This window comes from Podarcis pityusensis (genome assembly GCF_964106645.2).
Source record: "Podarcis pityusensis genome assembly, chromosome: 6".
In the NCBI taxonomy this organism is placed as follows: domain Eukaryota; kingdom Metazoa; phylum Chordata; class Lepidosauria; order Squamata; family Lacertidae; genus Podarcis; species Podarcis pityusensis.
The window spans coordinates 7,014,275-7,027,569 of record NC_138030.1 but is presented as its reverse complement, the minus strand read 5'-3'; the positions used below and the strand labels follow the sequence as shown (position 1 = coordinate 7,027,569).

At 45.3% G+C, this 13,295-nt stretch overlaps 1 protein-coding gene across 4 annotated transcripts in view; it reads right to left on the bottom strand.

The window, feature by feature from the left end:
• MYT1 (myelin transcription factor 1) overlaps positions 1-13,295 on the bottom strand; it is a 170,926-nt gene that overhangs the window by 44,009 nt on the left and 113,622 nt on the right. For all 4 annotated transcript variants that reach the window (XM_081011053.1, XM_081011055.1, XM_081011054.1 and 1 more), the window contains exons 13-14: positions 11,595-11,864; positions 8,400-8,554 (exon numbers count right to left, since the gene is read on the bottom strand). In XM_081011053.1, the coding sequence (XP_080867179.1) occupies positions 8,400-8,554; positions 11,595-11,864 (425 nt within the window). The remainder of the gene's footprint in view (positions 1-8,399; positions 8,555-11,594; positions 11,865-13,295) is intronic.

The window sequence follows — 13,295 nt, the reverse complement described above, 5'->3', positions numbered from 1 at the left end:
TTTTAATTCTGTTGACTGCTTCTATGCTTTTTGTGATGTCCTGCCTTGTTTTATCGGTACAGCGGTACCTCGGTTCTCGAACGTCTCCTTTGTTGAATGTTTCGGAACCTGAACGCTGAAAACCTGGAAGTAAATGCTTCCGTTTTCAAACGTGCCTCAGAAGTCAAACAGCTTCCGCTGAGTCCCCCCCCCCAATTTTCTCCACTGACTTTGCATACTGCCCTTTGTGCCTCGGTTGTCGAACGCTTTGGAAGTCGAACGGTCTTCCGGTATGGATTACGTTCGACAACTGAGGTACCACTGTATTATTATTTTAACGGTTCTGCTGGGTTCCCTATCCCCCTTTCCCCCCCATGTAAACCAGGCATGTCCAACCGGTCTTCCTCCCCCCAAAAAGTTCACCAACTTTGGTCAATCCAATGAGTAGATCACTGCCATGTTTTTTTTTTATAGTGGGAGTAGATCGCAGTCTCTTGGGAGTTGGACATGCCTGATGTAAACCATCTCGGGACATGAAGGAAAGGCAGTTTTATGAATGTCCATAATTAATGCTGGTGCTCACTTTTAAACTTTTTAAACTGCAGTGAGATTTCTTGGGCCTGCTCCCTGCTTGACCCCATAGAAAAAGCTGGGATGCCACACATGGGCAGGTCCTGCGTTGTGTTTATGAAGGACTGGTGATGGGAGGCAAGCTACTGAATGGACAGCAGTTCCCCCCTTTTAAAAAATTCTAAAATTTCATGCATTGTGTCCTATTGCTTCCTTAAGCAAGAGGTGGAGCTGGGAGAATGGTGTCTTGTTTTCATCTAGTTCATTATTTTGCTTACGGCAGTAGTCCACCAAATGCCTCTGGGAAGCTTGGATGCAAGGCACAAGGCCCCCTGTTGTTTGTTCCCAGGATATGGAATTCAGAGATGTGGTACCTCTGGACACAGAGCTTCTATTAAGCTGACACGGCTGACAGGAGGGGCTTGGATGGACAAGCAAGGAAAAGAGCAGGTAGGTGGTCCTGTAGAAAAGTAAAAGACTCCTGGGAAATGATATATAATGAATTGAAAAAGATGTTTAAGATAACCTTTGCTAAAAAACCAGAAGCCTTTTTACTTGGACTAACAGGGGATGGAATACCTAGGGAGCTAAAAAGGTTATTTATGTATGTGACAACAGGATGCTGCTTGCCCGAACTGGAAACAGGAGAAGACACCAAAAAAGCAGGTAACTAAGATGATGGACTATGCCAAAATGGCAAAGATGACCGCAAAGATCAGAGATCAAGATGGGAAAAAAGTTTGAGCAGGAATGGAAGAAATTTATAGGTTATTTAAAAGACCACTGTAAATATATTAAAACGTTAGCAGGTTTGAGATAACATTTATGTAATTGAATAATTGGAAATTAAGACAAACAAAAGGGAAAACAAAGATTTGGAGATAAAATGAGATGCAAGAAATTATGTGGGAAAAGATGGGAACCCAGGGGAGGAGAATGGGGAAGTCTATATTGTTTCTTTTTTTCTGTTTTGGAAAAGCATTGAATTTATGAATTATTGTGGTTATAAAATTTGAAAATAAAATATATTAAAAAAGGAAAAGAGCAGGTAGCGAATCAAGATTTGGGTGGGTGGATCTGAGGAAGAGGTATTGCGTCTGAGGAGCTTGCCAGGATTGGTGAGACTTGCGTGAATCTAGTAGTAGGAGCAAATAAGGCAGTTTTCGGCCTCTTGGCAACAACAGCACTTGCACAGCCTAAGGCAGGCTCCATTCTCACCCGGGTGCCCCTTGATGGTGGCCAGGGCCGGATTTAAGTTTGATGAGGCCCTAAGCTACTGAAGGGAATAGGGCCCTTTATATGTCCAGCTGTCCTTTGTCAACAACAAATTGTCACTGTTTTTTGTGTTGAATACAGGTGAAACTCAGAAAATTAGAATACCGTGGAAAATTTCATTTATTTCACTAATTCAACTTAAAAGGTGAAACTAATATATGAGATAGACTCATGACATGCAAAGCGAGATATGTCAAGCCTCTATTTGTTATAATTGTGATGATTATGGCGTACAGCTGAGACTTTTAGACAGAGAAGAAGAGTTATGGATTACCGTATGTTTATTTCTCAATGATTTACGAATGAGCTGGTTGCATGTAAAATCGAGGATTAAATTTGGGGAAATGTGAAGGGTGGGTGAGGCTGGGAGATTCGGTGGGGTGGGGCGTGTATATTTTATATTAACACACAAAAATTCTAGGGGTTTCATTTTCATGCTCAGCATGCGGTACCAGTGAGGCTGAGTTGCTTACGACTGGGGCCAGACATCAGCAGAGGCGTAGCATTTTTCTGCCACCGGGTAAGACTTGACGGGGCAACAGAGAGCAGGATGAGATGGGATGGCAGCTTCTCCCCCCCTCTCCTCCCCTGGACTGTGGTACCCAACAGGGTGCCCCCTGCCCCTTGCCCTCCTTGGGGGTGCACTGTGCGCACCCGCCCCAGGCAGTGCGGGCCTACGCTCCGCCGCTTGATGCCAGACAGCAATGTTCAAGGCCATGTAAGGGAGGAATGTGTGTACATTGTCTGGTAGGAAGCGAGATCTGCTTTTCTCAGGCAAAGTGTTCCTCAAGTGGTATCAGAAGGAAACGTTTCAGAACTGACGGACAACTATTATAGAAAGATGAAAGAGGATTTAGTCTACCCTGCTATTTTGAAGACAGGTTATAGCAATGTATAAAAGCCATAGCAGGAATTGGTAACTGAACAGGTGATGTGTAGGGAGAAGGGGTGAATGTAGTTAGAAATGATAGTTGGAAAAAGTTATTTTATTGGAAGCAGCAAAGGAGGGAGGAAAATAGAGGGGGCATCGGGGGGGGGAGTCAGCTTTTAAATTTGTATTAATTTGGTGACAATTTGTTAAACATTATGGAAAATCAATAAAAATAATTGGCATATATATATATTTAGAATTTACACATTTTTTTAAAAAACCCCATCAACCTTCAACACAACGAATCTGAAAATAAATTGCAGCTTGATTTCATTGTGCCCAATCTAAGAAAAACGCACATTTATTTATAACATTATTTTATTCTGCCTTGACCTTCAAAATGTCCCCTTAGGTGCTTTGCAGCGTTAGAATTGTACAGTACAAAAACTTTAAAAGGAGATTAATTCTACAACATTATTAAGACTTCAATGAAGGAAAAGTGGCAATTTCTATAAGTTCCAGAACATAAGTCTTTTATATCTTTTTGCAGTTCATAAAGTTTTTATTTCAGTGTACCTTTTATTATGTGGATATTTGGGGGGTGGGAGGGGGGGCAAAGCACATTAACGGGTGAATGAGCCAGTATCTCTTTGAAGCAGAGATGTCTTGGTGTGAATTCTTCCTTTGTTTGATTTCAGCCGGGTTTCAAATGCAGGCCCGCCCCCCGAAAACAAATTTCTACTTTTTGCATGCATATCAAATACAATTTAATTACGTCTAAGAAGTAACGAAGAATGAAACACGAGATGTGGTGTTGGCAGGGTTCAATCTTGCTCCTGTTTCCTGTAATGTGAAAGGCTAGCCCATCCCATTTCTTGGAGGGCGGTGGGCCTAAGTCTCTCCTGCCCCATTTCTGGTCAGATTTCTAATGGATTACACTTCCTGGAAAGACATACTTAAAAATAAAAAGTACTCACAAGGGTTTCTGAGGGCTTTGCTGCCTTTAACCCCCACCCCACCCCATTTTTGTGGTGCTTGGCAAGATGGAGCTCAACATCTTCTTAGCCTGTTATGTAGTTCCTTAGAGCTTTCAAAGTGTTTCCATTTCCCCATATCTTTACGGCAACCATGTAAGGCAGGAAGTCTTCCAGTATGAAATTTTACCCACATATTTCTGGGGGTGAGTGGGTGGGTCCGGGGCTGAAAACGTGTGTACCTTGCCCAGGTCTACTCACATGGTGAGATCGTGGCTGTGGTGAGATTTGAAACTAAGGCTCACAGCTAACGTTCTTAGTTACTGCACTGCAGCAAAGAGGTGAGATTTCCGAATGGTTTTACCATTTATATAAAAAATAATAATTTATATAAAAATAATAATTTATATAAAAAATAATAATGTTGTTGCCCTGAGTTAGAAGTTGACTATAACTGTGTAGACATTCTGTTTCTACATTCTACTGGACACTTACTCATAAAGTGTCAGGTCAGTTATTTAGCCATACAAGAATACAAGGAATGCAGGAAGGGACATGATTTGGGTGTGGGGGAAGCTGTAGGAGAGCATGAAAAAACAGGGTGTGATGGAACAAACCATTTACTCAAGGTCAATTTGGGTCATCTCGTGGGGCCTGAACACCCAGCACAAACACCTGTTGGGTGCCTCCTGACTGCCTGTCCTCCTGGCCACGGGCTTATCTGGTGGCACCATACAAGACAGCCGCCATTTTGAACTTCCACAAATGCCCCATTGGCTTCCCAGATCCAGCTGCTGCCAATAAGCCTGTATCAGGGAGGAGACACTGATGTGGAACTGGCTCTACCGTTTCTGAAACCTGTAGCAAGTCATCCCTACTGAACAGCGGAGGGCTGTACTGGCTAGACTGGGGTGGGTCCCATGCCACTGCTGGGGCAGAAATAGCTATGAAATCATTATCCAACTACCACCAAAAGATTACTGGGAAGAGACAAATGTGTATGGGGAAGACAGGATGATCCAGGGACTCCTTGACACTACACCCTCCTCTGTGCATTTTTCAGGTCTCCCTAAGGGTAATGGAGAGGGACGTGGGTGGCGCTGTGGGTTAAACCACAGAGCCTAGGACTTGCAGATCAGAAGGTTGGCGGTTCGAATCCCCACGACGGTGTGAGCTCCCATTGCTCGGTCCCTGCTCCTGCCAACCTAGCAGTTCGAAAGCACCTCAAAGTGCAAGTAGATAAATAGGTACCGCTCTGGCGGGAAGATAAACAGCATTTCCGTGTGCTGCTCTGGTTCGCCAGAAGCGGCTTAGTCATGCTGGCCACATGACCCGGAAGCTGTACGCCGGCTCCCTGAACCAATAAAGCGAGATGAGCGCTGCAACCCCAGAGTCGGTCACGACTGGACCTAATGGTCAGGGTAATGGCAGATGGGCATCCTTATTGATTTGCTACCTTGGCATTCAGGAACGACTGGTTTGCCACTGTGGTAAGCAAACTGGCCTCTTTAAGAAACCAACCTGGCAATTACAAGAGCTTGGTGAGTTTCCCCAAAGAAATGGGATACTTCCATTTCCATTGCATGCTATTACATAATGAGCAGGTTCAATAAAGTCCCTCTTCTCAAGGGCTAAAGGTAAAGGGACCCCTGACCATTAGGTCCAGTCGTGGACGACTCTGGGGTTGCGGCGCTCATCTCGCTTTACTGACCGAGGGAGCCGGAGTACAGCTTCCAGGTCATGTGGCCAGCATGACTAAGCTGCTTCTGGCGAACCAGAACAGCACACGGAAACGCAGTTTACCTTCCCGCTGGAGCGGTACCTATTTATCTACGAGAGCCAGTGTGGTGTAGTGGTTAAGAGCGGTAGTCTCGTAATCTGGGGAACCGGGTTTGAGTCTCTGCTCCTCCACATGCAGCTGCTGGGTGACCTTGGGCCAGTCACACTTCTTTGAAGTCTCTCAGCCCCACTCACCTCACAGAGTGTTTGTTGTGGGGGAGGAAGGGAAAGGAGAATGTTAGCCGCTTTGAGACTCCTTAAAGGGAGTGAAAGGCGGGATATCAAATCCAAACTCCTCTTCTTCTTCTTGCACTTTGACGTGCTTTCGAACTGCTAGGTTGGCAGGAGCAGGGACCGAGCAACGGGAGATCACCCCGTCACGGGGATTCGAACCGCCAACCTTCTGATCGGCAAGCCCTGGGCTCTGTGGTTTAACCCACAGCGCCACCCACGTCCCCCTCTCAAGGGTTAGATGCGAGCAAAGTGCTGCCACTTTTGAGATTATGGCTCAGGAGTTCCTGAATGATGTGTTTCTGTTCCAGAGCTTCAGGCAGGGAGAATTCGCAACATTAACCTTAAGATTAATATAACCCAAATTAAAACCCAGTTTCTGCTCCTGCTCTCATAATCGCTAATGTTAGGTTTGAAGAAACACCACTCCAAACCTCCAGGTCACATTAATACTGATAAACACGTAAGCATTGATACGTTTCTGTTACTAAGTGTTGCAAAACATGTGCTTGTTTTCATTGTATACATTACCGTTAGTATTTTTAAAAGGATAAATTGTTTAAAGGATATTGTTTACCATCCACAATACTGGGGGGAATAAAAATGCCATATGAGGGAAGATTTACATCTGTTTTGTAAAAACCTGGGTCTTATTCACCCAATGCTGGCACGACTCTGAATGTTTTCATATTATTTATATCATGCTATACGTTTAGATATGTTATTCATTTTTTTAAAAATTGGGAGCTCCTAGTGCCCTCCCATCTAGGCACTGATGTGGTCCACATTTTCCTAGCATCTCCAATACTGTAGGATTAGATTTTGTCAGATAATTCACTGGATCCTTTTCCTTGCTGTGCTAATATTTTATGTGCAGGAAGATTTGTCTTTTTCTTATTTTTTTTTACTAAAAATATGAGTGAGGATTCAAACTTGTGAATCTCCCACCTTTGGGTGGTGCAGTCCAGGAGAACAGCATAAAACTCAGATCTTACGACCAAATTAGATGTGATGCTAAATGTGTGAGTATCAATTACACCTGTCTTTAAGGAGAAAGTTTGGTTACCAATGCAATAAATAACTGCTCACGCCATTTCTGCAGAAAATTACGTGACTCATCAGTACTCAAGACACTGGTATTTAGCTCAGTAATTTGTAAACTCTTTCACTACCCAGTTGGAGATTCTACATTTTCCCCATTCTCTGCTGTCCTCATTGAGATTAATATCATGTTTTCTTATGAGACTGATGTCTCATAGGCCCTGGAGTGAGTGGGATTCTGAGGAACAGATCATGGAGACAGAGTCAGCAGGAGACTCCAGAGTTTGAATTTTCAAGTTGAGTCTTAGGTTTTAAGGATCTCGCCAGTTTTGCAATGCTTGCAGATGGTGTTCTCTGCAGGTGCTGGTGATATTACATTTTCTCGTTTTGTATCTAACATTTTGTTTACAAAGTGTTTGACTAAGAGGACAAAAAAGTCAAAATGTAAATAGCCAATTCAACCCTGCCCCCATTTTCTCAGAAGTATACACTAATGATATGAGAATTACTGTATTTTCCATGTATAAGACTAGGTTTTTTCCTAAAAAACAATGTCCAAAATTTGGGGGTGTCTTATACATGGGGGCCATCTCCCCCCATTTCCCTAAATTGGAGTCCCCCAAAATAGGGGTTGTCTTATACATTGGGGCGTCTTATAGATGGAAAAATACGGTATTTTTTTCCTCCTGCAATTTGCTCAATATTCAAAATACAGCTACGATCAGTTGTGGGAAGTACACAGGTTTTCCAGTTTCCATTTGGAAAACCCACACATTGAAATCTGGATTTCAGATTTCGAACTTCTTAGAGAACTCCACACTCACACAGGCACACACACACACACTCTTTCTGCCCCCGCCCCCGTTTATCCACCCCCTCAGCTCCATAACACTTGAGTGATGCTGCTCAGCATAGGATGTTCCCAACAATTTGGGGCATTTCAGAAAAGCTGCTCCCAGCGTATAACATCACACTTTACAAGCAAGGAAACAAAGCGATAGGATTGGCAAAAGATTTCTCCTCCTACTATTGCATTAGAAAGGCTAGCTTGAGCATAGAGAGAAATAAGTAGGGGGTAATTATGCTTGTATAGTCGGTTTAATGAATGGTAAGATTCTGGTGCTTTAGAAGAAGAAGAAGAGTTTGGATTTGATATCCCGCTTTATCACTCCCTTTAAGGAGTCTCAAAGCGGCTAACATTCTCCTTTCCCTTCCTCCCTCACAACAAACACTCTGTGAGGTGAGTGGGGCTGAGAGACTTCAAAGAAGTGTGACTGGCCCAAGGTCACCCAGCAGCTGCATGTGGAGGAGCGGAGACACGAACCCGGTTCCCCAGATTACGAGACTACCGCTCTTAACCACTACACCACACTGGCTCACTTTAGTCGAGTGTCTCTGCCTTTCCTTCAATAATTGCACAATTTCAGGAGGCTGTACGGAGTGGTCGCATCATCTCAACAATCAGGAATAATTGGAGCACAAAGTTTCTCTTTAAAGCTTTTGCTATGAAGTGTTTGGATTAAATAAGACCCTCCCATTACGAAACATCAACTTGGACATTTTTTTGTCTTGAAGAATTTCCCCTATCCACCCATCCTGCAAAATCACCCCTTCCTTCTTGTTGTCCCCCCGCCCCCCATGTTACTGCAAGGCATCGCTGCCCAAGTAGGAAGACTCACGTAAGTAGCTCTTTCTTGATCTCCTTGGAAAGGAATTTGAGTTTGAAGTTGGTTAAGGTGATTTCCCCAGGATACTTCCTCTCTTCAAAGTTTTCTTCAGGTACTTCTTGGTCATCTACTTCGGAAGAGGCGAAGGAACGTACGGCAGCCTCTGACTGCAAGAAAGCAGCAAAGGATGTGGTTTTGAAGGAAAACAGAGCTGTGCACAGAACTCTTTTGCTACCAGTCTGTAAAAACTGCAGAGGATTCTTTAATAGGTGCCCACCATCACATTCCTAGGTGGTCTCTGAGACCATGGCTAAAGGGGACATCTTTCCAGTCAGAAACCCTTCAGGGTAAACGCTGGTTCTCTTCTACATTCACAATGAAAGCTGGAAAAGAGATTCCAGCCAGTGGATATACAACTTCTCATAATCATTCCAGCCTGGGAAGTCAGATAGTACTGGACTGCCAATCCAGTGCCACTTTTAAGTAGAAAGACAAGGGGTGGACAGATTGGTTAATTTCACTTGCGTGGCGAGGCCCCGGGTCCGGCACTTTCCTTAGATAATAAACACACGGACAATGAATGTTTGGCATAGGCAAACTCCGGCCCTCCAGATGTTTTGAGACTACAATTCCCATCACCCCTGACCATTGGTCCTGTTAGCTAGGGATGATGGGAATTGTAGTTCCAAAACATCTGGAGGGCCGGAGTTTGCCTATGCCTGGTTTAGGTTAATGGGATAAAACAGGCCACAACTTTATTGGTTACAGATGCGAGCGATTTGGCTTAGGCATCGGGTGAAACTGGACTATATCCTGACTCTTATGAGGGAGTCTCATAAGGGTAAACCACTGGTAGGGGGAGCCCTGTGATATACATCAATTAAGAGCACCCCCAGGGTCCCCGATGAGGTCGTAGCATGGCCCTAACCCACGCCCAGGCTTTGGACAGGATCCACACCCCAAATCCCTTTAACGAGATACCCTTTGACGCGTGGATCCAGAATTGGCCTCCACAGTCACTTACGAACTCATTGTTAAAACCGTGTTTATGGAAGACAATCTTACTCGGCTACAAGTGATCGCCAAAGAAGAAGAAGAAGAAGAACCGCCACTCAAGCCCCAAAGGTTTGCCTCCAACACCCTCACACCTGCACCCAATCTCTAATGCCCTTAACAATACCGACCAGCAAAATACCATTTATCATATCGGAAAAGTGAATGCCATCATTGCGAAACAAGGCCTCCTGGGCCACGCCCCCCCAGCCAGGGGGTGTAATGCGGCCAGGAGTCCCTATGATGTGGGCGGCATCCCTCTACCCACAGCCGGGTTACTGGGAGGTCCCAGATGCCCTTCCGCAACACCGCCTCCCCAGAAGGGGAGCGGACTTCTCTCAGTTTTGTGTTTCCCCATTCTTAAATCCAGTTCTTCCCATTTCGGCAGCAGTATGCAGATTTTTTTGTTTTTGTTTAAAGCCCTCATGAAAATTCAGCAGCATGTTATTGAGAATTTCTCTCGATAAACACATTTTTGCATGCCGTTTTTGCCAACAGATTCATTTCTGCGCTCAACACTTTAGCATAATATAAGCATTTATTATTATTTTTTTGAAACATTGCTTGTCTCACAAAATGTGGCTAAGTGCAAATTCTGAAGGGTAGCTATGTTTCAGTTGACATACTGTTTTGCCTTTGAATGTGAACTGGATCAAATTTCTTTCCTTCCCCCACCCTCCCACCCACCCATTGTAAAGTCTGTGTCCTTGCTGACTTCCTCAGTGGAGAGTTTACAACGCTTTATGAAAGCCTGTGCGTGAGATGTGAAACTACTTTTGCCAGTAGGTGGCAGTAAACAGGGCCTTTTTTTGGCCTTGCTGTGTCATTAAGCCCAAGAAGAAGACTTCATCAGTCTGGGCAACTTGGCGCATGGGGAGAGACCATGTCATTCTTTACACTGAGTGGTTGGTCTGCAGCCAACCACTCAGTCTCCACCTTGCTGTCCTATAGCAGGCATCCCCAAACACGACCCTCCAGATGTTTTGGGACTACAACTCCCATCATCCCTAGCTAACAGGACCAGTGGTCAGGGATGATGGGAATTGTAGTCCCAAAACATCCGGAGGGCTGAGTTTGGGGAAGCCTGTTCTATAGCAATCCTTTCTTCAAGATATCTGTCTGGCCCAAGTGCTTGTCAAACAAAATTAAAATACTAGAGTATGATGCTGAAGAGGTAACATTTTCTTCCCAAGTGCTGAAGAGGTGGGTGTCTTCAGTGGTGCAAGCAGATGCAATGTTAATTTCAGTGAATTTCCCCAGTAGCTGTGTGCATGGCCCCCTTCCCCAATGAAACATGCAGTTTCTTTGGGTTGAGCCATGGGACAAATACAGTGGCCGAGCTTTAATTTGAATCCTGTTCTCTTTTCTCTTACATTGCTGGAAGCAAAGTAAGGAAATAGGAAGAGCTGTAAAGAAGAAGCCAGTCAGCAATGTGGTTCCCAGTTGAAGATAATTTACAGGCCACTGGCGCCCAGAATTTCATGTGCCTGTTGGAATTCAGGGCACTGGGGTGATCAGTAGTATAAAATGGCTTTCAAAGAAGGATGAGATAATCTAATCCAGCAAAATGTTAACAAAGAAGCAGCTTCTGTGAACTGATACTCTTGGCAGATTGGGAAATGTGTATATAGAATGGATACCTCAAGGACCGCCTCTTTCCATATGAACCTACCTGGACCCTGAGATCATAACCCGAGGCCCTTCTGTGTGTGCCGCCTCCTCGGGAACACGAGAACGGGGCCTTCTCTGCAGTGGCTCCCCATCTATAGAATGCTCTCCCCAGGGAAGTTCACCTGGCACCTTCATTATACACCTTTAGGCGCCAGGCAAAAACGTTCCTTTTTAACCAGGCCTTTATCAATTTATTTAAAGAACAACAAACTGGTGTTTGCTTCAACTTTTTGATATGTGGTAATTTGAATCATGAGGATGAATTAGAGGAACTGCTGAGTCTTGAATGAGTCCTGCTTTATAGATAATGTGTAAGCATGGTGTCAGCTCCCTTAAAAAAGGGTCAACAACTCTGGGGAACCTTTCCTTAAAAAAGCTTGACAACTCTAGGAAAGGGGGCGGCGGCACTAGAGGGATCTTTGCGCCGGTGCCGGATATGCTTAAGACGGCCCTGGCTGTGCCCTTGCCCCTGTGATTACTTACCTCTTCTGGCTCCTCTTCCCGCTGTCGATTTGGTTTGGTGTAGTCGATGGGCCCATCCCATTCATCTTGGCGGGACGTGTGGCTGGACTGGGGTGAGGTCATGGTGCTGCTTGTGGCACTGGTGCTGTTTTGGCGTTGGGATATATCTGGGGATTTGATGCTGGGGCTACTGCTGCAGCTGCTGCTGCTGGGGAAGGCGCTGTCCCGTTTCCGGTGCTTGTTCATGCTTAAATCCAGAGTCCCGTTTTCATCCACTTCAATGTCCATTGACTGAAATGAAGGAAACAACAGCCTTGACTTTGCTTTTGCAATCACCTTCAGTACCCTGTTCAGGGCTGTCTTACCCATAGAGGCTAGAGGTGCGGGGTGCCGGGGTGCCAAGTTCTGAAGGGCGCCGGGGAAGAGGCGGAGGCTGGACGTGGCGCCTCCCGGCATCAGCTCGCCACCCTTGCCTGCCTCCACCATGCCACACCGAAGCATCACCGCGCCTGGAGCCTCCATCTGCCATAGCCACCGCGGCACGAAGTGGCTGCGTCCAGCCTCCGCCTCTTCCCTGCCAGAGGAGCTGTCCTCCAGCTGCTGCCCGCCTCCTCCAGCCCCGCTGGCAGTTCCGTCCTCCCTAAAAAACTCTGGGAAACGGGGTGTGGGGTGTGGCGCTGGACAGAGCTTTGCACCACGGTGCCAAATATGCTTAAGACGGCCCTGACCCTGTTGTCCCGACACCATAATGCGGTGTGCCTCATCTGTCTGGCTATGCCACAGTGGACTGCTTGGGTTCTGATTTGTGGATGGCAACTGCATTAGATGCAAATTTGGTCCCTTTTAACTGCTATGGCTACTTCAGTGAAACCCACACAATTGCCCGCAGGAGAGTTCATGGCTGGAAGCGACCCCATAACTCAACAGGGGCTGATTGGAAACACCACTTGTATGGATAGATTCCTCCTGGTGGGGCATATACCTGAGACTGCCATGATTTGCACAATCACAATACTTCCTTTGTAAATGCAAATCACAAAAGATAAATGCATAAGCCCAACATGGCGATGCCAGTTCAAAGAATGCTTCCATGTGAATTTGGCACAAGGGGTGTGTTAGTCCAGGAAATATTTTTCTAGTGGAAATTTGAACAGGTTAACTCCTGAATTAGTTTTCTACAAGCATACATTTTATTTTGTATTGGCATGATGCTGACAAAGCAAGTCTTATCTACCCATAATTTCTTGGTCCAAAGGGCATAACTGACTTTGGCATTTAAAGTTGAGCAAGCCATAGAAATATTTTGATCCCTCCAACTTCCTGCTGCCTCACTTCAATGTCCTTTATAAAGGTCACAGCAACATACAAATTAAAGTTGACTGAAAGCTTTTTGAGCCATATGGATCTGGAAGCACCTGCAAGCTGAAACTTAAATGGGATGTGCAATTGGCACAACTTCTGACATATGAAGGATTGCCTCGGTCTCACCCAGTCCAGCAGTTACTCGGGTCTTGCTAAAGACCAAGTGTACAGTCATACCTTAGAAGTCGAATGGAATCTGTTCCAGAAGTCTATTCAACTTCCAAAACATTTGGAACCCAAAGCGCGGCTTCTGATTGGCTGCAGGAAGCTCCTGCAGCCAATCGGAAACTGCGGAACACCCGTCAGACATTCAGCTTCCAAAAGAACATTTGAAAACCAGAACACCAACTTCCGGGTTTT